Source organism: Blennius ocellaris, assembly GCF_963422515.1.
Source record: "Blennius ocellaris genome assembly, contig: SCAFFOLD_74, whole genome shotgun sequence".
NCBI lineage: Eukaryota > Metazoa > Chordata > Actinopteri > Blenniiformes > Blenniidae > Blennius > Blennius ocellaris.
In genome coordinates, this window is record NW_027662030.1 from 60,501 (window position 1) to 86,037 (window position 25,537).

A 25,537-nucleotide genomic window follows, 5' to 3' on the forward strand; every position below is an offset into this window, starting at 1 on the left:
TTAGCAGGAAGTGTTGAAGACCATTTGTTAGCTCATTGTGTTTCTTTGGAAAGTGGAACACTAAGAAACTTCCTCCTGTTTCAGAGTCCTCCAGTCCAGTTCTGACAGCCATATTGATCTCTAAACAGCGTGAAGCATCACGTGGTGACGCTACCTAGCAGACATGCAGTGAGGAGAATCTGACTCAACTATGGACACCGGATCAGAACCAGTGAGGACATGGACTCTGTGGAGAAACACATGAACCATGAATGTGGTTCTTGCTGGAGGGACCCCCTCAGACCAGGATGGAGTGATAGCCCTGTGTACAGGAAGGTTGTGACTGGGATGGTTGGTGTGGATGTGCTCACAGCCTGTGAGTTGAACGTACCGAGAGGTCGACAGTCATATTGTCCGTCATGCAGCTGGCAGCTCTCAGTCGTTGGTTCACAGGTGGTGTTCTGGCACTGGATCACACCTCCACTGAGACACTCACACTTCTGCTCACAACCCTCCAGGTACCAGTCATCACCCGCCTGACAAACACACAGCACCAATCACATGGATGCTCCTTCACTGGTTGCTTGTGTCATACAGCCACCCTGCCACCAGTGGGATGTGGCCGGGGGACCATGAGGTGTGTGTGGGCTGTTGTTTGGGGCTGTTTCCACTCACAGGGTGATAACTTCCACTGTGGTCCACACAGCCGCAGTCCTTCAGCGCCACGCATTTGTCATCGCTGAGGATGAAGCCTGGGTCACACTGACATCCCTCCACACACACGTCCTCACATCCTGGTGGTCCCACCACACCCAGACACGTCTCCGGACACGAGCTCACACACAGGGAGTAGGAACTATCGGGAGGACATTTCAGGGCTGCGAGGGGGACAAGAGGAAAAAGGTGAATCAGTGAACTTCTTCTGTTTAACACCTGAGTGTCGTTAGCTGCTGTGCTAGTGTGGGGAAGGACATCTTTAGATAACTGACACCAATTCTAGAAAAGAAGTCAAAAAAACACATTTGAAGAATTATTTGGGCCAAATCTTTGTCCATAGGTATGCTGGCAATGATGTCATGGTTATGATATGTGCTGGAGCCTTGAACAGGATGGTTCAGGATGGTTCAAGGTACCTCATAAAGTCATGTTAACAACAATCCATCTTCATTTCATTTGACATGTCCTTTCCAGTGTGGAGTTATTCTTGCAGAATATGACATTGCAGAGTAACGTGCAGAGATGTAAAGAGGACCCTGCTGTGCGGGGGACTTACGGCAGAAGTCTGGAGTCCTCCACGGGTGGACTTTGGCTCCGGCGCTCAGGCAGGCGTCCGTGTAGGCCTGCAGCTGGTCGCACAGCACATGCTGCTGGCCGAAGAACTGACACATGTCAAACACACAGCTCTGGAAGAACGGCGTGGGATCCACCACTTTGTGACACTCCCTGAAAGAGCACAGGAAAACCATCCAGGTCACATCCTTCTACTGGAAACGACTGCATGACGTGGTACTTTTTAGCACTGGACTTTGTCCAAGTCAACCAATCTTTTTCAAACTCTGCCTGATTTGAATGATTTGTTGTAAGAAAGGCTTCATGGACAGGGTGTTCTCCAACGGGAGTGTGCAGGAGTAAAACATGTAGTAAATGACCACTGAGGCGTTCACACTCCATCAGACAGCCTTTGTCCAGTGTAATACGGCCCCACCTTACAGATAAACAAGTGCTGACGCGGCTCAGGTCAGCTTGGACCTTTGGACCCAGAGCCAAACAAAGTGATCTGGAAGCCAGCAATTTCAAAGCTCAAACTACACGTGAGTTCTCTCACGTAAAATCAATCAGGCGTCACCTTGCATGTGCAGCCAGCCTGTGATAAGCTTGAATTCATGCTGCTGGAGATGGATCATTGGGCAGACACAGTTATTTAATGAGGGTTTGGATGCAATATTGTTTGAGTTTTCTTTGCAATGTTTGGAAGAAGAGCTGAGCCTCTGCAAGTACAAAGTTTTATATTTTGGAGTTCAGTGGAGGAAATAAAGTCCAATAAGAAGCAGAAAGCAAAATCAAAAGAGAAAGAGAAAAAGACTCAGAGGAGAAGGTTGTGGCTGGTTTAGATGTACGTCATGTCTGGAGCAGGTGAGTTCAGGTCTCACCTGAAGGGTCCAGTCGTGGCAGTAATTTTGCCACATTTGTCCGGTTTCACCACCTCAGCCTCCAGCTTGGGGTCACAGTCGGGGTCAGGCTGAGACCCTTCGGTACACCTGGTCAAACCAACACAAAGATTGTTTCTCAATCAGCTCTGACTGCAAAGTGATTTATTTAATCTACATTGTAGAAACTCCCAAATATCCACACATGTAATACTTTTATCACTCAGTCTTTATTCTATAAAAATCAGTGACAAATAGAAGGTTGTCGGTTATTTTGTAAATCTCCAGGTTCTCTCAAAAACAAAGACATTTTCATTCACAGTTTGTAGAAATAAGAAGAACGAATGCACCCATAACTTCACAATTAAAATAAGACTCTAATATCATTCGCCGTCAAACATACAAACATAAAGCAGCTGGAAAAATGCAAACATTTGGAATCTAGTAATTCTACATCAGCTATTAAAAAATACGCTTCACTTCCATGTGACAAACATATTTTTAATCCAAAATACAGATATGTGAGCTCTTTACACATCCATCCACCCATCCACCCATCCATCCATCCATCCTTCCATCCATCCATCCACCCTTCCATCCATCCATCCATCCACCCATCCATCCATCCATCCTTTCATCCATCCCTCCACAGATGCCAGAATGCAGATGAAGGTATAGAGACTCACGAGTCGTCTTCGTCCTCTTCTGTCTGCCAGCTGTTCCCAAAGTCGTTGGCGTTTCCCACCACAGAGCCATCTGGTCTGGAGAAGTCGTTCTCTGGTCTCCCATCGTAGTCTCCACACAGGCCGCACATCTGGTCGAAGTACGAGCTGCAGGCACAGACACCAGAAGGATTAGCAGCTTTCAGGAAGACGTCTTAAGAAGATTTACAGGACCAAACACTGATCTTCTAACAAATGTGTGCGACTGTTCAGGAGTAATCAGTGAGCCATACAGGACCATAGCAGGATCCAGAGGATTCATTACAAACAGATGATCTGTAGCATTGCAGCTGTTTTGCACTGATGCTGGGCTCATTTTACACAAACTGCATATTCTCTTATCGATATTAAAATGAGGAGAACCAAGTCATTTTGATGAATATTATAATACAATACACTTTATATTCCTGGTTTTGTCTTCTTGACTCATTCATACACTTCCTTTCAACATGTTCTCACGGTTTTGACTCTTTTACAGTGTTTGTGTTCAATAGTTTGTATTGTTCCGAAGTAGCAAAAAAACTTTGGAAATGTTTATAGCACAAAGCCAACAGCTAAAGAAATTCAAAGTGCTTGGTTCATCTGACATAATCAGACACTAGAGCCTCACCTGGGCACTGAGATCTGGGCGTAATGGTTTCCATCCCAGCGGACCCTCAGACCGAAGGAGGTCTGCAGGGTGACAAACTGGCCGGCGATGCTCAGAGACATGAGGGGGGGCAGGGAGTGAGGGAGGGCCACCCGGACACCATTCACCTGTCCCACAGAGACACACAAACAGAGAATATTAAAGTGAGATCATACAAACAATCCTTTCATGTTCAAGTCAAGCTGGACATTGAGAAATGTACATGTTGTGCAGGATTCTGAAAACATGCCACACTTGTCATAATAATAGAAACTACAAATTGGATTATATGCTTTGTACACGTAAGAAAAGACAACATAAGTGGAACAAAAGCATCTTCTCTGACAGAAGAACGTGATTTTGGTTCCCCTTTCCCTCAACAAGTGGCAGATAGTTATGTTTGCTATTGCTCTTTAAAAAATCTGCTAAAATGAAAAGGTTCCAAACATTTTATAACAACAGGGTTCAATTTTACAATTTCAAGGATTTCAGACTAAGTGACAGTGAAATCCTTTGATCCGACCACAGATCAAACAACAAGCGTAGGAAAAGCTGTAGACTTCTGGGATTGTGGTGTTGAAGAGGAAGAAAAGAAGAGGATGAAGTGAGAAGGTGAAGAGAACAAGGCTTTGAGACGTCATTTAAAGACTGAGCAGGATTAGGGCTGATGGTGACGGAGCTCCAGCTGGCCAGCTCTGCACATGTATCAGCTCCCCACTTCTCTTATTGACAGCTTATAAAAGCTTTCTGCTCGTATGGAGATAAAACCTCTTCCCGTGCTGCTGGGATTGTTTCCAGTGTTTCTGTGATTACTGACCAGAATTCTCCGGCCCTTCATCAGAGTCACTGTGACTCCATCCACGGTGACGTAGAGCTTCCTCAGGTAGGACACACCTGCTACCCCCCTCTCCTCGTTCTTCCCCTCCACAGAGAACAACGGACCTGCACAGGAACCAACAAGAGCCCATCAAAACACTGTGTGGAATATGAATATGACGGCTTTCTTTAAGTGTTTCAGTTGGACTTGAAGTGCTTGTTGTGATAAACGTGGACTTTAGACTTTGACAGAAACCTTTACATTGTTTTTTTAAACGCGTCGTTCAAAGTGAATCTACACCGACACAAGATACTTATTATCATTTTGTGTAAAAATGTGTCTGTGTACCTGTCACATCCACTGTGGTTTAACATTGTCTTCTGTTTTTAATTACGACGCCATATGTACGACAATATTTCTCAAGAAACTTGTCGTAGGTTTGTTGATGATAAATCCTATGACTCTATGAATAGATTGACAACCTTTCTTACCTGTGTTATTCTTGCAGTTTCTGGCCAGTGTATATGTGCAGGTTCCCATGAAGGTATAGAACTTGTCATCAAAGGTGGTGTAGTGAGGATCTCCAGAAACCACACAGTCCTGAGACCCTGAGAGAGAAAGAGAGGAACAAGGTGCCTCAACTCCACCAAGCTGCACCACATCCTGCATCCATTTGTCGAGCCTTCAACATTCACTGTTCACCACAAACCCAGCTAAACTGTGTCGTCATCACAGACACTGGACTTGTCAAATACTCCTGAAGACGGTCGACCTGTGCTGTAGTAGAACAGATTAAGTCCAAACTCAGCTAAAGTCCTGATGTTTGTAAGAAGCAGGATTCAAAGTGGAAACCTCCACATTTCATGTTTTTGTGCAGTCGGACATCTGCTAGCATCACTACAGTGCCGCTCTTCAGACCTTCTACCTTCTTGGGACAAAGACATTCATCTCAGGAAGAAGATCATGGCTTGTATTTCATGCTACCAATAATCCAGTAGCAGCGAGCAAGCTAGCTCGTTGGCACTGTTCTGCTCTTGTAGAAAATGTACCACAAGTTAGGAAGAGCAGATACTTTAAGCTTTTCTTATCATGTCACAAGCCTGATTAAAGGGACTTTGGTTCAAAGACGCCCAGGTTGAGCCTATCTTTGAGAATACATTGGATGCACAGAACATAATTGTATTTGTGATTGGGGAATTGTTGACAATGACTGGAGCTCCAAGGCCTCAAAGTGTCATCTGCTCTTATTGTAGCCTCAGTACAGGGGTCAGAACACAAGCTGATCTGGATCCTACTGTGTACATTTGGTGGACAGAGCTCAGAGACCACCTGTCTGCCGGATAGAGGGAGACTTACCTGAGGGATAGCAGCCCAGATCCCCATCCTGGACTTTACACTCGTGCATTGGGGGGCAATCAAATGCCTTGCAGGTAATGAAGGGAGCATCACATCTGCATTTGAGCTGACAGTCCTCCACATAGAACTCCTCTCCAGGCTGAGACACAAACAACACAGAGACATTGTATTATCTGGTTCAAAGTAGTACACACACACACACACACACACCAAGCCACTGCTGGGTACCTGGTAGTATTGTCCATTGGAGTGTCTGCAGCCACAGGAAGTCTTCTTCACACACTTGCCGGCACTCAGGACGTAGCCAGGATCACACACACAGGCCTCAGAGCATTTCAGCCCACTGCAGGAGGGAGGTTTCCCAGAGCAGGTCTCCTGACATGGGTCGGCACAGGGCTGGTAGTGGCTGTTAGGAGGGCATATGGGTCCTGCCAGACAACACCAGGTGGAGTCCATGTTAGAGGTACAACTCTTCAGACAGGGTTTAAAAGAGGTTGAAGGTTTCCTGCTAGCAGAAACCTGAAGGACCAAACATTTCAAGGATGCCCATTTAACTGGTTTCCAGTTCTTGCAAGATTAAAACCCATCACATCCCTTTATCCAATCAATAATCCAACACTCACGGCAAAAGGTCTCATTCCTCCAGGGTCCGATGGTGACCCCTCGGTCCTGACACTCATTCACATAGGCTTCAATGGCTTCACACAGAATGGGCCTGGCTCCATCCAGCTCACAGAGGTCAAAGACACAGTCTTTAAAATAGTCCTGGGGACACACAGTCAGTTTGAGTGACACTTCTTTCTAGTGTGTGTGTGTGTGTGTGTGTGTGTGTGTGTGTGTGTGTGTGTGTGTGTGTGTGTGTGTGTGTGTGTGTGTGTGCGTACATTGGGGTTGACTCTGCGGTGACACACAGCAAATGGTCCGTTCTTGTCCAGCAGGATGCCGCAGTGTCCAGAGCTCTCATACTCTTCCTGCTCGTCTGGACTGCACCCCGGGATGGTGGTGTTGGGTTTCTTATTACACCTGTTGGTGCAGAGATCAGCTCAGTGGAGCTCTGAGAAGCTTTCTAACTCTTTTACAAAAACACATTGTTCTAACTGAAGTAATGAATCCTGAAAGTTTATTACATCAACACATCAATAGATTACAGTACTTACTCTGGGTCAGTGTTCCAGCTGTGTCCAAATTCATTGGGGTTGGTCGTCAAGTTTCCATCAGGTTTACGGAAATCATTTTGCCCATTTAAATCATAATCTCCACACAGTCCACAAAGCTGGTTTTGAAAGCTGCCAATTCAAGGACAATAAGTCAGTGTGACTTTATTGGACGTGAGACACAACTTGGTTCAGACCTCCATGTGATGATGGTCTACTACAAACAGATATCTCTGCCTGGGGTAAGAAGGACGTAGTAACACAGTGTGGAGAAAATCCTGTTCAGCTTTCACTCACTCTTTGATGACTTTGATGTCCATATAATGATTGCCATCATAGCGAACAGTCACACCAAAGCTCAGGGTCACAGTGTAGTGCTTTCCTGACTTCAACACAGAAACACCAGGAGCTGGACTCACAGGAAGGTTGACGTTGGTTCCGTTCACCTAAATAAGAAAAGTACATGTGAATCCTATGATGTGGTTACAGAGGAAAAAACATTTCTCTGAGTATAACCTGCACTACTTCATGTCAGGACTCTTCAGCTCGAGTTCTCTGGAGTTTACTACAGCTCGGGATATCTCGTTTGTTTTCAAAGATGGACATTACTAACTTACAGTGCCTTCAATTAGTCTGAAATCCAACAATTCTCTGTCGTGTACACATTCAGAGGCAACCAGGAAGAAAAACGCTGTTTGCAGGGAAACCTCCTTCAAGGCCTTGAACGTTTCCATGCATGTGTACAAGTAACCACTGCATGTCATTATGATAGTTAACAGTGCTCCTGGGTTCTGTGCTCTCTTCCTGATGTCCTTTCATTCCAGCAGATGTGTGGAAGTTAAAGTCCTGTTTATCTGCCTAAGTTATATTGATGATTGTTGCTAATGATCATCATGACTTTTTCTTGCTCTGTTCTGTCCCTCTGTTCTGCATCAGTCTGTTCTGCGGAACCTTTCTCCTGCTGAAAAGACTCTTCCACAGTTCCTCCCCTCATTTCTTACCTGCACAGTGCCGCCTTTGAGAATGGAGATCTTTACTTCATGCACGTACACATGGACCGCTTTTACATAGGAAATGGTGGGTCGATTAAAGCGATTCTCATTGTCTGCATGGACTTCAAAGTAGGGCACCGCTGTTTTATTGCAGGGCCCAGACATGATGTAGCTGCAGTTGCCCATGAAGTTGTACTTGCGTCTGTCAAAGGTGGTGTAGTGGGGATCACCAGATGCTATGCAAATGGCTGTATCTGAGAGAAGGACAAGAAGAAACTGTATCACAAGATATGTTGAGATAAATGTGTCTCAGTGACTGGATTGGTTATTTGGTCCCTCCATCCATCCATCCCTCCATCCATCCCTCCATCCATCCCTCCATCCATCCATCCACAGTTTGTACCTGGACCATGATGTGTGGTACTAACCACCACCTTCCTGTCACCTTCCTGCCACTCAAAACCAAAGCTGAACTAAAATGACTTGAGAAGTTAGAAATACCCTTTGGATAACATCCTGCAACGCCATTGACATCTCTGCATTCTTCTGAGGGGTCACAGGAGTTATCAACACAGTTCAGAGTGTAGTTTCCAGCGCAGCGACACAGCTTGGTGCATCCATCTCCAAGCACAACCTCACCAGGCTGAAACAACATTTAACAGTGTGTCAGAAATCACACTTATTCTGTCTTCAAATCAATATGAATGAGAGACCTGAGAAATAACAGGAGGGACAACTGACCTCATAATAGTTGTTGTGGTCATCAAGACAACCACATTTCTCCAGTGGCACACAGCGACGACCCCTGAAGACAAACCCTGGTTTGCAGAAACAGCCAGTGATACAGGAGCCAGTACAGTTGGTAGAGGGTTCCTGACACGTAGGGATGCAAGCTGGACCACACTCTATATACTCTGCATCAGGAGGACATGGATCTGGACAGGACGGGGAAACAACACATTTCAACTGGAAGAACAAATTATGTGTTTAAAGACAATGCTGAATCAGCAATTTAGAAATGCACTGTATTTAAAATTAAGTTACAAAAACACTTACTGGGGGGCTTGGTTGTTGTGGGTTTAGGAGTGGTGGGTCCAGGACTGGGTTTAGGAGTGGTGGGTCCAGGACTGGGTTTAGGAGTGGTGGGTCCAGGACTGGGTTTAGGAGTGGTGGGTCCAGGACTGGGTTTAGGAGTGGTGGGTCCAGGACTGGGTTTAGGAGTGGTGGGTCCCGGACTGGGTTCAGGAGTGGTGGGTCCAGGACTGGGTTTAGGAGTGGTGGGTCCCGGACTGGGTTCAGGAGTGGTGGGTCCAGGACTGGGTTTAGGAGTGGTGGGTCCAGGACTGGGTTTAGGAGTGGTGGGACCAGGACTGGGTTTAGGAGTGGTGGGTCCAGGACTGGGTTCAGGAGTGGTGGGACCAGGACTGGGTTTAGGAGTGGTGGGTCCAGGACTGGGTTCAGGAGTGGTGGGACCAGGACTGGGTTCAGGAGTGGTGGGTCCAGGACTGGGTTTAGGAGTGGTGGGTCCAGGACTGGGTTTAGGAGTGGTGGGTCCAGGACTGGGTTCAGGAGTGGTGGGACCAGGACTGGGTTTAGGAGTGGTGGGTCCAGGACTGGGTTTAGGAGTGGTGGGTCCAGGACTGGGTTTAGGAGTGGTGGGTCCAGGACTGGGTTCAGGAGTGGTGGGTCCAGGACTGGGTTCAGGAGTGGTGGGTCCAGGACTGGGTTTAGGAGTGGTGGGTCCAGGACTGGGTTTAGGAGTGGTGGGTCCAGGACTGGGTTTAGGAGTGGTGGGTCCAGGACTGGGTTTAGGAGTGGTGGGACCAGGAGTTGGTTCTGTACAGAAAGAGAGAAAACAACACGTTTGCTGGAAGAAAAAACATTTGTTGTCAGGAAAAGACGAGTGAATCATGAAACTATAAAGGCACTGCATTTAAAATGAAGCTAGAAAAAGATTTATTGGGTGGCTTGGTTGTGGATTTGTTGTGTTTGACCCCCCCCCACCCCGAACTACTTCTGAATCTGGTTCTACAGAAATCCTCCACATCTCAGTCTGGTTGATCAGGTTTTTTCCTGCTTAAAAGACATTCTTTTCCTTTCTACCATTGCTCATGCTTGCTTATTCGGAATTCGTGGTTAAATTTCCGTGAGAAGACTGTTGTTTACCTTGCTACACAAATTGAATAAAATGTGTATTTTTGCTTATGTGTTTTCATATTTTGTATCCACTCGTGTCCTTTAGTAATTGTATTTCCTGTTGTCCTGATTGATGGAGGTGTGGACCCTCCGTCCTCACCTGTGGAGTGACAGTCCAGCACTCCCTCCACCACTTTGCACTCCTGTGCAGGACTGCACTGCCACGGCTCGCAGGTGATGTTGTGATTGCCGGCACATTTACAGCGTTCAGAGCAGTCCGACTCCGTGAACCAAGTGTCTCCAACCTGAACATGCACACAAAAGCAGCAGGTCACTGGTGTTTGCTGGTGACCCTCATTGTCTCTCATTCAGCATTTCATTACTATTCAACACAATGTGGCTGAACTGGCTGAAGGTTGAATCCATGAATGTCATTGTCTTAATAATGAAGGTTTGTCATCTCGTTACCACAAAATGTAGTCAAACTCTTTATTATAGTCTGATTTATCCTCAGCAGTTGTAGAGTCCACGCTTAAATGAACCATTAGGGCTTTTCACCTCTGTGCTTGTTTTGTGTTTGATACTGTGCAAAACTAAAAGCTACTATCAGCATCAGGTTTGTGACTCTGCCTTGAAGCACACTTACCGGCCGGTAGTTCCCATCGTCATCAGTACATCCACACTGGTCCAGAGGCACACATTTGTCTCCGCTCTGGATGAGGCCCTCGTTGCAGAAGCATCCCTCCACACAGGGCTGGTTACAGGGACCGCCGGGTCCTGCAGGGTTCTGACAGCTGGGCTGGGAGCAGGCCGGGCCACACGGGCGGTAATGACTGCCTGAGGGGCACTTCACAGCTGGGAGGAGGGGAGAGGTTGGGCTCAACCGCTGCTTTCAGGCTCCTCAAAAACTACATGTGTCACTAAACTCAAAGGATTTGGTGTCCTTGGTAAGCTTGCACAGTGATGAGCTGAGCAGCAGTCAGACTTACGACAGAAGGTGTTGTTTCTCCATGCGATGTTGACTCCTGCAGCGGCGCACAAGTCGGCGTAGGTCTGGATGGCCTGGCACAGCGCCACCGTCTCACCTCCAGTGGCACACATGTCGTACACGCAGTTTCCAAAGTAAGGCTCCGGAGGTACTACAGCATGGCAGGGCTTAAAGACGCCTGAGGACGAAGCCAGAGGAGAGGAGAACCACATGAAAAGGTGGGATTCATTGACAGTTGGTCATTGGATTTTATTTCCATTTATGTTGAAGGCTCCTTGAGCAACACAGTGCATTCCCAAGTTGTGTGTGTGTGTGTGTGTGTGTGTGTGTGTGTGTGTGTGTGTGTGTGTGTGTGTGTGTGTGTGTGTGTGTGTGTGTGTGTGTGTGTGTGTGTGTGTGTGTGTGTGTGTGTGTGTGTGTGTGTGTGTGTGTGTGTGTGTGTGTGTGTGTGTGTGTATATCAGTTCTGATGGGGACCATAACCTGAGATTTCACTCACCGCATGAGGTCCAATTTTTCCCAAAACCCAGTCCCCACAGGTACAAGCATTGTAATCAATAGAAAAGGGCCTCCTGATTAGCCGAGTGTGATTTTTTTGATGGACCTCATACAGTCAAAATTTTCAGAAGTGTGTTTTGGACAGCGTCCACACTGGTCATTTTGATGTACTACAGTGTGTAAATTTGCACCCGTGGGGTCATTTTCCGGAGTGTGTGTGTGTGTGTGTGTGTGTGTGTGTGTGTGTGTGTGTGTGTGTGTGTGTGTGTGTGTGTGTGTGTGTGTGTGTGTGTGTGTGTGTGTGTGTGTGTGTGTGTGTGTGTGTGTTTCATACCAGTGGGATCAGTGATCATTCCACAGCTGGTGGGTTTCTGGGCTTCTTCCTCCACTTTGTCATCACAGTCTTCCTCTCCTCCTCCGTGAGAACAGCTGGAGAGAAAGTGGTGTGTTATTCAAAGCTGTCAAAAGTCCATTTCTACATTTGTCACATATTTTCTCCTGATGACGAGTGTCAGTCAATGCACTTTTTTTATAAAAAGAAAGAAAAGCTGTTGAGTTGTCAGTGTTTGTAGGTTATTATACTGAAGCTAAGAAGAGTTTGACATCTCTGATCCAGGGTACAGATCAGAGGGTGGTGTCGATGAGCAGGTGAGCAGTGAGGGACTCACTCTGGCCGGGGGTCAGGAACCTGCCAGCTCTCTCCCAGCTCGTTGGTGTTAGCAGCAGGTGTATTATCTGGTTTCAGGTTGTCGTCTTTGGAGTTTCCATTAAAGTTTCCTGTTGGAGCAGCAAACACTGAGCTCAGTTGGGCAAAAGACTTTCAGGGACGTCTGTGGAGAGGTTTTGTGATTCTCTTGAACTTGAGTGGAAGCAGAAGGAATCACTTCATGTGCTTAATAGCTCATGAGGACATGGAGATGTTATCATTCTTACCACACAGGCCACACAGAAGGCCACTGTAGGACGTCGGCACAGAGACGTCAGCGTGGTGGTTCCCATCAAATCTCACCCTCAGGCCGAAGGTTGTCTCAAGGACAACAAACTTTCCACTGAAGTAGATCTTAACTCCACTGATGTGAGTGACTGGTGGTACGACCGCTGTCCCATTGACCTGCAGAACAACACAGTTTATGACATTTGAGCTGTTTCTCCCCAAACAGCAGGAATAACGCAGAGCTTCAGATTTATAGGTTACAGGTTATACATACCTGAACTTTACGCCCTTTACCCAGAATGAACGTGATGCCGTTCACGTTGACCACCACAGCTCGGACGTAGGAAACCTTCTTATTGCTTCCTCGGTGCTCGTTCTGAGTGTCCACGGTGAAGTAGGGCATGTCCGAGGAGGCGTTGCAGGGTTTGGTGAGCGTGTAGGAGCAGGCCCCCATGTAGTGGTGGGTGTGTTTATCAAAGGTGTTGTAGTGAGGATCACCGCTTGCGGAGCATATTCCACTTCCTGTCCACACAAATATGCAATCAGCTGAACAGTGTCTGAGGTTTCTCAAACCAACAACATTTTGAACCTCAGTCTGTGAAGAACCGTGTTTCCATGTCACTTTATTGTAAACTGACTGAATAGTTTCTGACCCAGAGCTCCCACTGTCCCATTTCCATGAAGATTCTGAAATAGAGTGATCAGGTTCATCTGCATCCCACAATGCTTTGTGACAGGATCACTTGATCCCACATCCAGCTTTAGCAGGAAGTGTTGAAGACCATTTGTTAGCTCATTGTGTTTCTTTGGAAAGTGGAACACTAAGAAACTTCCTCCTGTCTCAGAGTCCTCCAGTCCAGTTCTGACAGCCATATTGATTTCTAAACAGCGTGAAGCATCACGTGGTGACGCTACCTAGCAGACATGCAGTGAGGAGAATCTGACTCAACTATGGACACCTGATCAGAAGCAGTGAGGACATGGACTCTGTGGAGAAACACATGAACCATGAATGTGGTTCTTGCTGGAGGGACCCCCTCAGACCAGGATGGAGTGATAGCCCTGTGTACAGGAAGGTTGTGACTGGGATGGTTGGTGTGGATGTGCTCACAGCCTGTGAGTTGAACGTACCGAGAGGTCGACAGTCATATTGTCCATCATGCAGCTGGCAGCTCTCAGTCGTTGGTTCACAGGTGGTGTTCTGGCACTGGATCACACCTCCACTGAGACACTCACACTTCTGCTCACAACCCTCCAGGTACCAGTCATCACCCGCCTGACAAACACACAGCACCAATCACATGGATGCTCCTTCACTGGTTGCTTGTGTCATACAGCCACCCTGTCACCAGTGGGATGTGGCAGGGGGACCATGAGGTGTGTGTGGGCTGTTGTTTGGGGCTGTTTCCACTCACAGGGTGATAACTTCCACTGTGGTCCACACAGCCGCAGTCCTTCAGCGCCACACATTTGTCATCGCTGAGGATGAAGCCTGGGTCACACTGACATCCCTCCACACACACGTCCTCACATCCTGGTGGTCCCACCACACCCAGACACGTCTCCGGACACGAGCTCACACACAGGGAGTAGGAACTATCGGGAGGACATTTCAGGGCTGCGAGGGGGACAAGAGGAAAAAGGTGAATCAGTGAACTTCTTCTGTTTAACACCTGAGTGCCGTTAGCTGCTGTGCTAGTGTGGGGAAGGACATCTTTAGATAACTGACACCAATTCTAAGAAAAGAAGTCAAAAAAACACATTTGAAGAATTATTTGGGCCAAATCTTTGTCCATAGGTATGCTGGCAATGATGTCATGGTTATGATATGTGCTGGAGCCTTGAACAGGATGGTTCAGGATGGTTCAAGGTACCTCATAAAGTCATGTTAACAACAATCCACCTTCATTTCATTTGACATGTCCTTTCCAGTGTGGAGTTATTCTTGCAGAATATGACATTGTAGAGTAACGTGCAGAGATGTAAAGAGGACCTTGCTGTGCGGGGGACTTACGGCAGAAGTCTGGAGTCCTCCACGGGTGGACTTTGGCTCCGGCGCTCAGGCAGGCGTCCGTGTAGGCCTGCAGCTGGTCGCACAGCACATGCTGCTGGCCGAAGAACTGACACATGTCAAACACACAGCTCTGGAAGAACGGCGTGGGATCCACCACTTTGTGACACTCCCTGAAAGAGCACAGGAAAACCATCCAGGTCACATCCTTCTACTGGAAACGACTGCATGACGTGGCACTTTTTAACACTGGACTTTGTCCAAGTCAACCAATCTTTTTCAAACTCTGCCTGATTTGAATGGTTTGTTGTAAGAAAGGCTTCAGGGACAGGGTGTTCTCCAACGGGAGTGTGCAGGAGTAAAACATGTAGTAAATGACCACTGAGGCGTTCACACTCCATCAGACAGCCTTTGTCCAGTGTAATACGGCCCCACCTTACAGATAAACAAGTGCTGACGCGGCTCAGGTCAGCTTGGACCTTTGGACCCAGAGCCAAACAAAGTGATCTGGAAGCCAGCGATTTCAAAGCTCAAACTACACGTGAGTTCTCTCACGTAAAATCAATCAGGCGTCACCTTGCATGTGCAGCCAGCCTGTGATAAGCTTGAATTCATGCTGCTGGAGATGGATCATTGGGCAGACACAGTGATTTAATGAGGGTTTGGATGCAATATTGTTTGAGTTTTCTTTGCAATGTTTGGAAGAAGAGCTGAGCCTCTGCAAGTACAAAGTTTTATATTTTGGAGTTCAGTGGAGGAAATAAAGTCCAATAAGAAGCAGAAAGCAAAATCAAAAGAGAAAGAGAAAAAGACTCAGAGGAGAAGGTTGTGGCTGGTTTAGATGTACGTCATGTCTGGAGCAGGTGAGTTCAGGTCTCACCTGAAGGGTCCAGTCGTGGCAGTAATTTTGCCACATTTGTCCGGTTTCACCACCTCAGCCTCCAGCTTGGGGTCACAGTCGGGGTCAGGCTGAGACCCTTCGGTACACCTGGTAAAACCAACACAAAGATTGTTTCTCAATCAGCTCTGACTGCAAAGTGATTTATTTAATCTACATTGTAGAAACTCCCAAATATCCACACATGTAATACTTTTATCACTCAGTCTTTATTCTATAAAAATCAGTGACAAATAGAAGGTTGTCGGTTATTTTGTAAATCTGCAGGTTCTCTCAAAAACAAAGACATTTTCATTCACAGTTTGTAGAAATAAGAAGAACGAATGCACCCATAACTTCACAATTAAAATAAGACTCTAATATCATTCGCCGTCAAACATACAAACATAAAGCAGCTGGAAAAACAAACATTTGGAATCTAGTAATTCTACATCAGCTATTAAAAAATACGCTTCACTTCCATGTGACAAACATATTTTTAATCCAAAATACAGATATGTGAGCTCTTTACACATCCATCCACCCATCCACCCATCCTTCCATCCATCCATCCATCCATCCATCCTTCCATCCATCCATCCATCCTTCCATCCATCCATCCCTCCACAGATGCCAGAATGCAGATGAAGGTATAGAGACTCACGAGTCGTCTTCGTCCTCTTCTGTCTGCCAGCTGTTCCCAAAGTCGTTGGCGTTTCCCACCAAAGAGCCATCTGGTCTGGAGAAGTCGTTCTCTGGTCTCCCATCGTAGTCTCCACACAGGCCGCACATCTGGTCGAAGTACGAGCTGCAGGCACAGACACCAGAAGGATTAGCAGCTTTCAGGAAGACGTCTTAAGAAGATTTACAGGACCAAACACTGATCTTCTAACAAATGTGTGCGACTGTTCAGGAGTAATCCGTGAGCCATACAGGACCATAGCAGGATCCAGAGGATTCATTACAAACAGATGATCTGTAGCATTGCAGCTGTTTTGCACTGATGCTGGGCTCATTTTACACAAACTGCATATTCTCTTATCGATATTAAAATGAGGAGAACCAAGTCATTTTGATGAATATTATAATACAATACACTTTATATTGCTGGTTTTGTCTTCTTGACTCATTCATACACTTCCTTTCAACATGTTCTCACGGTTTTGACTCTTTTACAATGTTGAGTCATGAACTGATTTCGGGATATTGATCAAAATTGATCTTGATTGATCTTAAGATGTTTCTCTTGAATCAACCGCCCCATTTTGTTTGAACTTCAGAACAAATACATTATTTCAATAGTTTGTATTGTTCCGAAGTAGCAAAAAAACTTTGGAAATGTTTATAGCACAAAGCCAACAGCTAAAGAAATTCAAAGTGCTTGGTTCATCTGACATAATCAGACACTAGAGCCTCACCTGGGCACTGAGATCTGGGCGTAATGGTTTCCATCCCAGCGGACCCTCAGACCGAAGGAGGTCTGCAGGGTGACAAACTGGCCGGCGATGCTCAGAGACATGAGGGGGGGCAGGGAGTGAGGGAGGGCCACCCGGACACCATTCACCTGTCCCACAGAGACACACAAACAGAGAATATTAAAGTGAGATCATACAAACAATCCTTTCATGTTCAAGTCAAGCTGGACATTGAGAAATGTACATGTTGTGCAGGATTCTGAAAACATGCCACACTTGTCATAATAATAGAAACTACAAACTGGATTATATGCTTTGTACACGTAAGAAAAGACAACATAAGTGGAACAAAAGCATCTTCTCTGACAGAAGAACGTGATTTTGGTTCCCCTTTCCCTCAACAAGTGGCAGATAGTTATGTTTGCTATTGCTCTTTAAAAAATCTGCTAAAATGAAAAGGTTCCAAACATTTTATAACAACAGGGTTCAATTTTACAATTTCAAGGATTTCAGACTAAGTGACAGTGAAATCCTTTGATCCGACCACAGATCAAACAACAAGCGTAGGAAAAGCTGTAGACTTCTGGGATTGTGGTGTTGAAGAGGAAGAAAAGAAGAGGATGAAGTGAGAAGGTGAAGAGAACAAGGCTTTGAGACGTCATTTAAAGACTGAGCAGGATTAGGGCTGATGGTGACGGAGCTCCAGCTGGCCAGCTCTGCACATGTATCAGCTCCCCACTTCTCTTATTGACAGCTTATAAAAGCTTTCTGCTCGTATGGAGATAAAACCTCTTCCCGTGCTGCTGGGATTGTTTCCAGTGTTTCTGTGATTACTGACCAGAATTCTCCGGCCCTTCATCAGAGTCACTGTGACTCCATCCACGGTGACGTAGAGCTTCCTCAGGTAGGACACACCTGCTACCCCCCTCTCCTCGTTCTTCCCCTCCACAGAGAACCACGGACCTGCACAGGAACCAACAAGAGCCCATCAAAACACTGTGTGGAATATGAATATGACGGCTTTCTTTAAGTGTTTCAGTTGGACTTGAAGTGCTTGTTGTGATAAACGTGGACTTTAGACTTTGACAGAAACCTTTACATTGTTTTTTTAAACGCGTCGTTCAAAGTGAATCTACACCGACACAAGATACTTATTATCATTTTGTGTAAAAATGTGTCTGTGTACCTGTCACATCCACTGTGGTTTAACATTGTCTTCTGTTTTTAATTACGACGCCATATGTACGACAATACTTCTCAAGAAACTTGTCGTAGGTTTGTTGATGATACATCCTATGACTCTATGAATAGATTGACAACCTTTCTTACCTGTGTTATTCTTGCAGTTTCTGGCCAGTGTATATGTGCAGGTTCCCATGAAGGTATAGAACTTGTCATCAAAGGTGGTGTAGTGAGGGTCTCCAGAAACCACACAGTCCTGAGACCCTGAGAGAGAAAGAGAGGAACAAGGTGCCTCAACTCCACCAAGCTGCACCACATCCTGCATCCATTTGTCGAGCCGTGTAATGAGCCTTCAACATTCACTGTTCACCACAAACCCAGCTAAACTGTGTCGTCATCACAGACACTGGACTTGTCAAATACTCCTGAAGACGGTCGACCTGTGCTGTAGTAGAACAGATTAAGTCCAAACTCAGCTAAAGTCCTGATGTTTGTAAGAAGCAGGATTCAAAGTGGAAACCTCCACATTTCATGTTTTTGTGCAGTCGGACATCTGCTAGCATCACTACAGTGCCGCTCTTCAGACCTTCTACCTTCTTGGGACAAAGACATTCATCTCAGGAAGAAGATCATGGCTTGTATTTCATGCTACCAATAATCCAGTAGCAGCGAGCAAGCTAGCTCGTTGGCACTGTTCTGCTCTTGTAGAAAATGTACCACAAGTTAGGAAGAGCAGATACTTTAAGCTTTTCTTATCATGTCACAAGCCTGATTAAAGGGACTTTGGTTCAAAGACGCCCAGGTTGAGCCTATCTTTGAGAATACATTGGATGCACAGAACATAATTGTATTTGTGATTGGGGAATTGTTGACAATGACTGGAGCTCCAAGGCCTCAAAGTGTCATCTGCTCTTATTGTAGCCTCAGTACAGGGGTCAGAACACAAGCTGATCTGGATCCTACTGTGTACATTTGGTGGACAGAGCTCAGAGACCACCTGTCTGCCGGATAGAGGGAGACTTACCTGAGGGATAGCAGCCCAGATCCCCATCCTGGACTTTACACTCGTGCATTGGGGGGCAATCAAATGCCTTGCAGGTAATGAAGGGAGCATCACATCTGCATTTGAGCTGACAGTCCTCCACATAGAACTCCTCTCCAGGCTGAGACACAAACAACACAGAGACATTGTATTATCTGGTTCAAAGTAGTACACACACACACACACACACACCAAGCCACTGCTGAGTACCTGGTAGTATTGTCCATTGGAGTGTCTGCAGCCACAGGAAGTCTTCTTCACACACTTGCCGGCACTCAGGACGTAGCCAGGATCACACACACAGGCCTCAGAGCATTTCAGCCCACTGCAGGTGGGAGGTTTCCCAGAGCAGGTCTCCTGACATGGGTCGGCACAGGGCTGGTAGTGGCTGTTAGCAGGGCATCTGGGTGCTGCCAGACAACACCAGGTGGAGTCCATGTTAGAGGTACAACTCTTCAGACAGGGTTTAAAAGAGGTTGAAGGTTTCCTGCTAGCAGAAACCTGAAGGACCAAACATTTCAAGGATGCCCATTTAACTGGTTTCCAGTTCTTGCAAGATTAAAACCCACCACATCCCTTCATCCAATCAATAATCCAACACTCACGGCAAAAGGTCTCATTCCTCCAGGGTCCGATGGTGACCCCTCGGTCCTGACACTCATTCACATAGGCTTCAATGGCTTCACACAGAATGGGCCTGGCTCCATCCAGCTCACAGAGGTCAAAGACACAGTCTTTAAAATAGTCCTGGGGACACACAGTCAGTTTGAGTGACACTTCTTTCTAGTGTGTGTGTGTGTGTGTGTGTGTGTGTGTGTGTGTGTGTGTGTGTGTGTGTGTGTGTGTGTGTGTGTGTGTGTGTGTGTGTGTGTGTGTGTGTGTGTGTGTGTGTGTGTGTGTGTGTGTGCGTACATTGGGGTTGACTCTGCGGTGACACACAGCAAATGGTCCGTTCTTGTCCAGCAGGATGCCACAGTGTCCAGAGCTCTCATACTCTTCCTGCTCGTCTGGACTGCACCCCGGGATGGTGGTGTTGGGTTTCTTATTACACCTGTTGGTGCAGAGATCAGCTCAGTGGAGCTCTGAGAAGCTTTCTAACTCTTTTACAAGAACACATTGTTCTAACTGAAGTAATGAATCCTGAAAGTTTATTACATCAACACATCAATAGATTACAGTACTTACTCTGGGTCAGTGTTCCAGCTGTGTCCAAATTCATTGGGGTTGGTCGTCAAGTTTCCATCAGGTTTACGGAAATCATTTTGCCCATTTAAATCATAATCTCCACACAGTCCACAAAGCTGGTTTTGAAAGCTGCCAATTCAAGGACAATAAGTCAGTGTGACTTTATTGGACGTGAGACACAACTTGGTTCAGACCTCCATGTGATGATGGTCTACTACAAACAGATATCTCTGCCTGGGGTAAGAAGGACGTAGTAACACAGTGTGGAGAAAATCCTGTTCAGCTTTCACTCACTCTTTGATGACTTTGATGTCCATATAATGATTGCCATCATAGCGAACAGTCACACCAAAGTTCAGGGTCACAGTGTAGTGCTTTCCTGACTTCAACACAGAAACACCAGGAGCTGGACTCACAGGAAGGTTGACGTTGGTTCCGTTCACCTGAATAAGAAAAGTACATGTGAATCCTATGATGTGGTTACAGAGGAAAAAACATTTCTCTGAGTATAACCTGCACTACTTCATGTCAGGACTCTTCAGCTCGAGTTCTCTGGAGTTTACTACAGCTCGGGATATCTCGTTTGTTTTCAAAGATGGACATTACTAACTTACAGTGCCTTCAATTAGTCTGAAATCCAACAATTCTCTGTCGTGTACACATTCAGAGACAACCAGGAAGAAAAACGCTGTTTGCAGGGAAACCTCCTTCAAGGCCTTGAACGTTTCCATGCATGTGTACAAGTAACCACTGCATGTCATTATGATAGTTAACAGTGCTCCTGGGTTCTGTGCTCTCTTCCTGATGTCCTTTCATTCCAGCAGATGTGTGGAAGTTAAAGTCCTGTTTATCTGCCTAAGTTATATTGATGATTGTTGCTAATGATCATCATGACTTTTTCTTGCTCTGTTCTGTCCCTCTGTTCTGCATCAGTCTGTTCTGCGGAACCTTTCTCCTGCTGAAAAGACTCTTTGTTTCTTTACACTGTGACCAATGTTTTGGTTTTTGTCTGTTTAACCATGACGTGTCACTTCCACAGTTCCTCCCCTCATTTCTTACCTGCACAGTGCCGCCTTTGAGAATGGAGATCTTTACTTCATGCACGTACACATGGACAGCTTTTACATAGGAAATGGTGGGTCGATTAAAGCGATTCTCATTGTCTGCATGGACTTCAAAGTAGGGCACAGCTGTTTTATTGCAGGGCCCAGACATGATGTAGCTGCAGTTGCCCATGAAGTTGTACTTGCGTCTGTCAAAGGTGGTGTAGTGGGGATCACCAGATGCTATGCAAATGGCTGTATCTGAGAGAAGGACAAGAAGAAACTGTATCACAAGATATGTTGAGATAAATGTGTCTCAGTGACTGGATTGGTTATTTGGTCCCTCCATCCATCCATCCCTCCATCCATCCATCCATCCCTCCATCCATACCTCCCTCCATCCATCCACAGTTTGTACCTGGACCATGATGTGTGGTACTAACCACCACCTTCCTGTCACCTTCCTGCCACTCAAAACCAAAGCTGAACTAAAATGACTTGAGAAGTTAGAAATACCCTTTGGATAACATCCTGCAACGCCATTGACATCTCTGCATTCTTCTGAGGGGTCACAGGAGTTATCAACACAGTTCAGAGTGTAGTTTCCAGCGCAGCGACACAGCTTGGTGCATCCATCTCCAAGCACAACCTCACCAGGCTGAAACAACATTTAACAGTGTGTCAGAAATCACACTTATTCTGTCTTCAAATCAATATGAATGAGAGCACTGAGAAATAACAGGAGGGACAACTGACCTCATAATAGTTGTTGTGGTCATCAAGACAACCACATTTCTCGAGTGGCACACAGCGACGACCCCTGAAGACAAACCCTGGTTTGCAGAAACAGCCAGTGATACAGGAGCCAGTACAGTTGGTAGAGGGTTCCTGACACGTAGGGATGCAAGCTGGACCACACTCTATATACTCTGCATCAGGAGGACATGGATCTGGACAGGACGGGGAAACAACACATTTCAACTGGAAGAACAAATTATGTGTTTAAAGAAAATGCTGAATCAGCAATTTAGAAATGCACTGTATTTAAAATTAAGTTACAAAAACACTTACTGGGGGGCTTGGTTGTTGTGGGCTTAGGAGTGGTGGGTCCAGGACTGGGTTTAGGAGTGGTGGGTCCAGGACTGGGTTTAGGAGTGGTGGGTCCAGGACTGGGTTTAGGAGTGGTGGGTCCAGGACTGGGTTTAGGAGTGGTGGGACCAGGACTGGGTTTAGGAGTGGTGGGTCCAGGACTGGGTTTAGGAGTGGTGGGTCCAGGAGTTGGTTCTGTACAGAAAGAGATAAAACAACACGTTTACTGGAAGAAAAAACATTTGCTGTCAGGAAAAGACGAGTGAATCATGAAACTATAAAGGCACTGCATTTAAAATGAAGTTAGAAAAAGATTTATTGGGTGGCTTGGTTGTGGTTTTGTTGTGTTTGACCCCCCCCACCCCGAACATGGCTTTGAACAGCAGCTACTTCTGAATCTGGTTCTACAGAAATCCTCCACATCTCAGTCTGGTGGATCAGGTTTTTTCCTGCTTAAAAGACATTCTTTTCCTTTCTACCATTGCTCATGCTTGCTTATTCGGAATTCTTGGTTAAATTTCCGTGAGAAGACTGTGTTGTTTCCGGTGCTACACAAATTTTATTAACGGCTCCCTCCCACATCGGGCATTCATATAAAATATGTGTATTTTTGCTTATGTGTTTTCATATTTTGTATCCACTCGTGTCCTATAGTAATTGTATTTCCTGTTGTCCTGATTGATGGAGGTGTGGACCCTCCGTCCTCACCTGTGGAGTGACAGTCCAGCACTCCCTCCACCACTTTGCACTCCTGTGCAGGACTGCACTGCCACGGCTCGCAGGTGATGTTGTGATTGCCGGCACATTTACAGCGTTCAGAGCAGTCCGACTCCGTGAACCAAGTGTCTCCAACCTGAACATGCACACAAAAGCAGCAGGTCACTGGTGTTTGCTGGTGACCCTCATTGTCTCTCATTCAGCATTTCATTACTATTCAACACAATGTGGCTGAACTGGCTGAAGGTTGAATCCATGAATGTCATTGTCTTAATAATGAAGGTTTGTCATCTCGTTACCACAAAATGTAGTCAAACTCTTTATTATAGTCTGATTTATCCTCAGCAGTTGTAGAGTCCACGCTTAAATGAACCATTAGGGCTTTTCACCTCTGTGCTTGTTTTGTGTTTGATACTGTGCAAAACGAAAAGCTACTATCAGCATCAGGTTTGTGACTCTGCCTTGAAGCACACTTACCGGCCGGTAGTTCCCATCGTCATCAGTACATCCACACTGGTCCAGAGGCACACATTTGTCTCCGCTCTGGATGAGGCCCTCGTTGCAGAAGCATCCCTCCACACAGGGCTGGTTACAGGGACCGCCGGGTCCTGCAGGGTTCTGACAGCTGGGCTGGGAGCAGGCCGGGCCACACGGGCGGTAATGACTGCCTGAGGGGCACTTCACAGCTGGGAGGAGGGGAGAGGTTGGGCTCAACCGCTGCTTTCAGGCTCCTCAAAAACTACATGTCACTAAACTCAAAGGATTTGGTGTCCTTGGTAAGCTTGCACAGTGATGAGCTGAGCAGCAGTCAGACTTACGACAGAAGGTGTTGTTTCTCCATGCGATGTTGACTCCTGCAGCGGCGCACAAGTCGGCGTAGGTCTGGATGGCCTGGCACAGCGCCACCGTCTCACCTCCAGTGGCACACATGTCGTACACGCAGTTTCCAAAGTAAGGCTCCGGAGGTACTACAGCATGGCAGGGCTTAAAGACGCCTGAGGACGAAGCCAGAGGAGAGGAGAACCACATGAAAAGGTGGGATTCATTGACAGTTGGTCATTGGATTTTATTTCCATTTATGTTGAAGGCTCCTTGAGCAACACAGTGCATTCCCAAGTTGTGTGTGTGTGTGTGTGTGTGTGTGTGTGTGTGTGTGTGTGTGTGTGTGTGTGTGTGTGTGTGTGTGTGTGTGTGTGTGTGTGTGAGAGTGTGAGAGTGTGTGTGTGTGTGTGTGTGTGTGTGTGTGTGTGTGTGTGTGTGTGTGTGTGTGTGTGTGTGTGTGTGTGTGTGTGTGTGTGTGTGTGTGTGTGAGAGTGTGAGAGTGTGTGTGTGTGTGTGTGAGAGTGTGTGTGTGTGTGTGTGTGTGTGTGTGTGTGTGTGTGTGTGTGTGTGTGTGTGTGTGTGTGTGTGTGTGTGTGTGTGTGTGTGTGTGTGTGTGTGTGTGTGTGTGTGTGTGTGTGTGAGAGTGTGAGAGTGTGTGTGTGTGTGTGTGAGAGTGTGTGTGTGTGTGTGTGTGTGTGTGTGTGTGTGTGTGTGTGTGTGTGTGTGTGTGTGTGTGTGTGTGTGTGTGTGTGTGTGTGTGTGTGAGAGTGTGAGAGTGTGTGTGTGTGCGTGTGTGTGTGTGTGTGTGTGTGTGTGTGTGTGTGTGTGTGTGTGTGTGTGTGTGTGTGTGTGTGTGTGTGTGTGTGTGTGTATATCAGTTCTGATGGGGACCATAACCTGAGATTTCACTCACCGCATGAGGTCCAATTTTTCCCAAAACCCAGTCCCCACAGGTACAAGCATTGTAATCAATAGAAAATGGCCTCCTGATTAGCCGAGTGTGATTTTTTTGATGGACCTCATGCAGTCAAAATTTTCAGAAGTGTGTTTTGGACAGCGTCCCCACTGGTCATTTTGATGTACTACAGTGTGTAAATTTGCACCCGTGGGGTCATTTTCTGGAGTGTGTGTGTGTGTGTGTGTGTGTGTGTGTGTGTGTGTGTGTGTGTGTGTGTGTGTGTGTGTGTGTGTGTGTGTGTGTGTGTGTGTGTGTGTGTGTGTGTGTGTGTGTGTTCATACCAGTGGGATCAGTGATCATTCCACAGCTGGTGGGTTTCTGGGCTTCTTCCTCCACTTTGTCATCACAGTCTTCCTCTCCTCCTCCGTGAGAACAGCTGGAGAGAAAGTGGTGTGTTATTCAAAGCTGTCAAAAGTCCATTTCTACATTTGTCACATATTTTCTCCTGATGACGAGTGTCAGTCAATGCACTTTTTTTATAAAAAGAAAGAAAAGCTGTTGAGTTGTCAGTGTTTGTAGGTTATTATACTGAAGCTAAGAAGAGTTTGACATCTCTGATCCAGGGTACAGATCAGAGGGTGGTGTCGATGAGCAGGTGAGCAGTGAGGGACTCACTCTGGCCGGGGGTCAGGAACCTGCCAGCTCTCTCCCAGCTCGTTGGTGTTAGCAGCAGGTGTATTATCTGGTTTCAGGTTGTCGTCTTTGGAGTTTCCATTAAAGTTTCCTGTTGGAGCAGCAAACACTGAGCTCAGTTGGGCAAAAGACTTTCAGGGACGTCTGTGGAGAGGTTTTGTGATTCTCTTGAACTTGAGTGGAAGCAGAAGGAATCACTTCATGTGCTTAATA

The 25,537-nt window shown here is 46.4% G+C and overlaps 2 protein-coding genes across 2 annotated transcripts in view; both read right to left on the bottom strand.

Moving 5' to 3' along the window:
• The window catches only part of zanl (zonadhesin, like), a gene marked incomplete at both ends in the record, with an annotated part of 81,781 nt that overhangs the window by 29,626 nt on the left and 26,618 nt on the right, over window positions 1-25,537 (bottom strand). The window contains 18 exons of the mRNA XM_080521862.1: window positions 371-515; window positions 655-857; window positions 1,253-1,422; window positions 2,130-2,237; window positions 2,813-2,956; window positions 3,459-3,604; window positions 4,294-4,418; window positions 4,785-4,901; window positions 5,650-5,788; window positions 5,878-6,077; window positions 6,273-6,414; window positions 6,534-6,672; window positions 6,807-6,935; window positions 7,101-7,249; window positions 7,805-8,049; window positions 8,297-8,438; window positions 8,537-8,730; window positions 8,852-9,631. Of these exons, the coding sequence (XP_080377988.1) occupies window positions 371-515; window positions 655-857; window positions 1,253-1,422; window positions 2,130-2,237; window positions 2,813-2,956; window positions 3,459-3,604; window positions 4,294-4,418; window positions 4,785-4,901; window positions 5,650-5,788; window positions 5,878-6,077; window positions 6,273-6,414; window positions 6,534-6,672; window positions 6,807-6,935; window positions 7,101-7,249; window positions 7,805-8,049; window positions 8,297-8,438; window positions 8,537-8,730; window positions 8,852-9,631 (3,417 nt within the window). The remainder of the gene's footprint in view (window positions 1-370; window positions 516-654; window positions 858-1,252; window positions 1,423-2,129; window positions 2,238-2,812; window positions 2,957-3,458; window positions 3,605-4,293; window positions 4,419-4,784; window positions 4,902-5,649; window positions 5,789-5,877; window positions 6,078-6,272; window positions 6,415-6,533; window positions 6,673-6,806; window positions 6,936-7,100; window positions 7,250-7,804; window positions 8,050-8,296; window positions 8,439-8,536; window positions 8,731-8,851; window positions 9,632-25,537) is intronic.
• The window catches only part of LOC308148405 (IgGFc-binding protein-like), a gene marked incomplete at both ends in the record, with an annotated part of 37,982 nt that continues 22,349 nt past the window's right edge, over window positions 9,905-25,537 (bottom strand). The window contains 29 exons of the mRNA XM_080521866.1: window positions 9,905-9,909; window positions 10,092-10,236; window positions 10,578-10,786; window positions 10,921-11,097; window positions 11,751-11,845; window positions 12,085-12,193; window positions 12,350-12,527; window positions 12,625-12,872; window positions 13,482-13,626; window positions 13,766-13,968; window positions 14,365-14,534; window positions 15,242-15,349; window positions 15,903-16,046; window positions 16,657-16,802; window positions 17,492-17,616; window positions 17,983-18,099; window positions 18,860-18,998; window positions 19,088-19,287; window positions 19,483-19,624; window positions 19,790-19,928; window positions 20,357-20,505; window positions 21,122-21,366; window positions 21,622-21,763; window positions 21,862-22,055; window positions 22,903-23,047; window positions 23,389-23,597; window positions 23,730-23,906; window positions 24,973-25,067; window positions 25,307-25,415. Of these exons, the coding sequence (XP_080377992.1) occupies window positions 9,905-9,909; window positions 10,092-10,236; window positions 10,578-10,786; window positions 10,921-11,097; window positions 11,751-11,845; window positions 12,085-12,193; window positions 12,350-12,527; window positions 12,625-12,872; window positions 13,482-13,626; window positions 13,766-13,968; window positions 14,365-14,534; window positions 15,242-15,349; window positions 15,903-16,046; window positions 16,657-16,802; window positions 17,492-17,616; window positions 17,983-18,099; window positions 18,860-18,998; window positions 19,088-19,287; window positions 19,483-19,624; window positions 19,790-19,928; window positions 20,357-20,505; window positions 21,122-21,366; window positions 21,622-21,763; window positions 21,862-22,055; window positions 22,903-23,047; window positions 23,389-23,597; window positions 23,730-23,906; window positions 24,973-25,067; window positions 25,307-25,415 (4,409 nt within the window). The remainder of the gene's footprint in view (window positions 9,910-10,091; window positions 10,237-10,577; window positions 10,787-10,920; window positions 11,098-11,750; window positions 11,846-12,084; window positions 12,194-12,349; window positions 12,528-12,624; window positions 12,873-13,481; window positions 13,627-13,765; window positions 13,969-14,364; window positions 14,535-15,241; window positions 15,350-15,902; window positions 16,047-16,656; window positions 16,803-17,491; window positions 17,617-17,982; window positions 18,100-18,859; window positions 18,999-19,087; window positions 19,288-19,482; window positions 19,625-19,789; window positions 19,929-20,356; window positions 20,506-21,121; window positions 21,367-21,621; window positions 21,764-21,861; window positions 22,056-22,902; window positions 23,048-23,388; window positions 23,598-23,729; window positions 23,907-24,972; window positions 25,068-25,306; window positions 25,416-25,537) is intronic.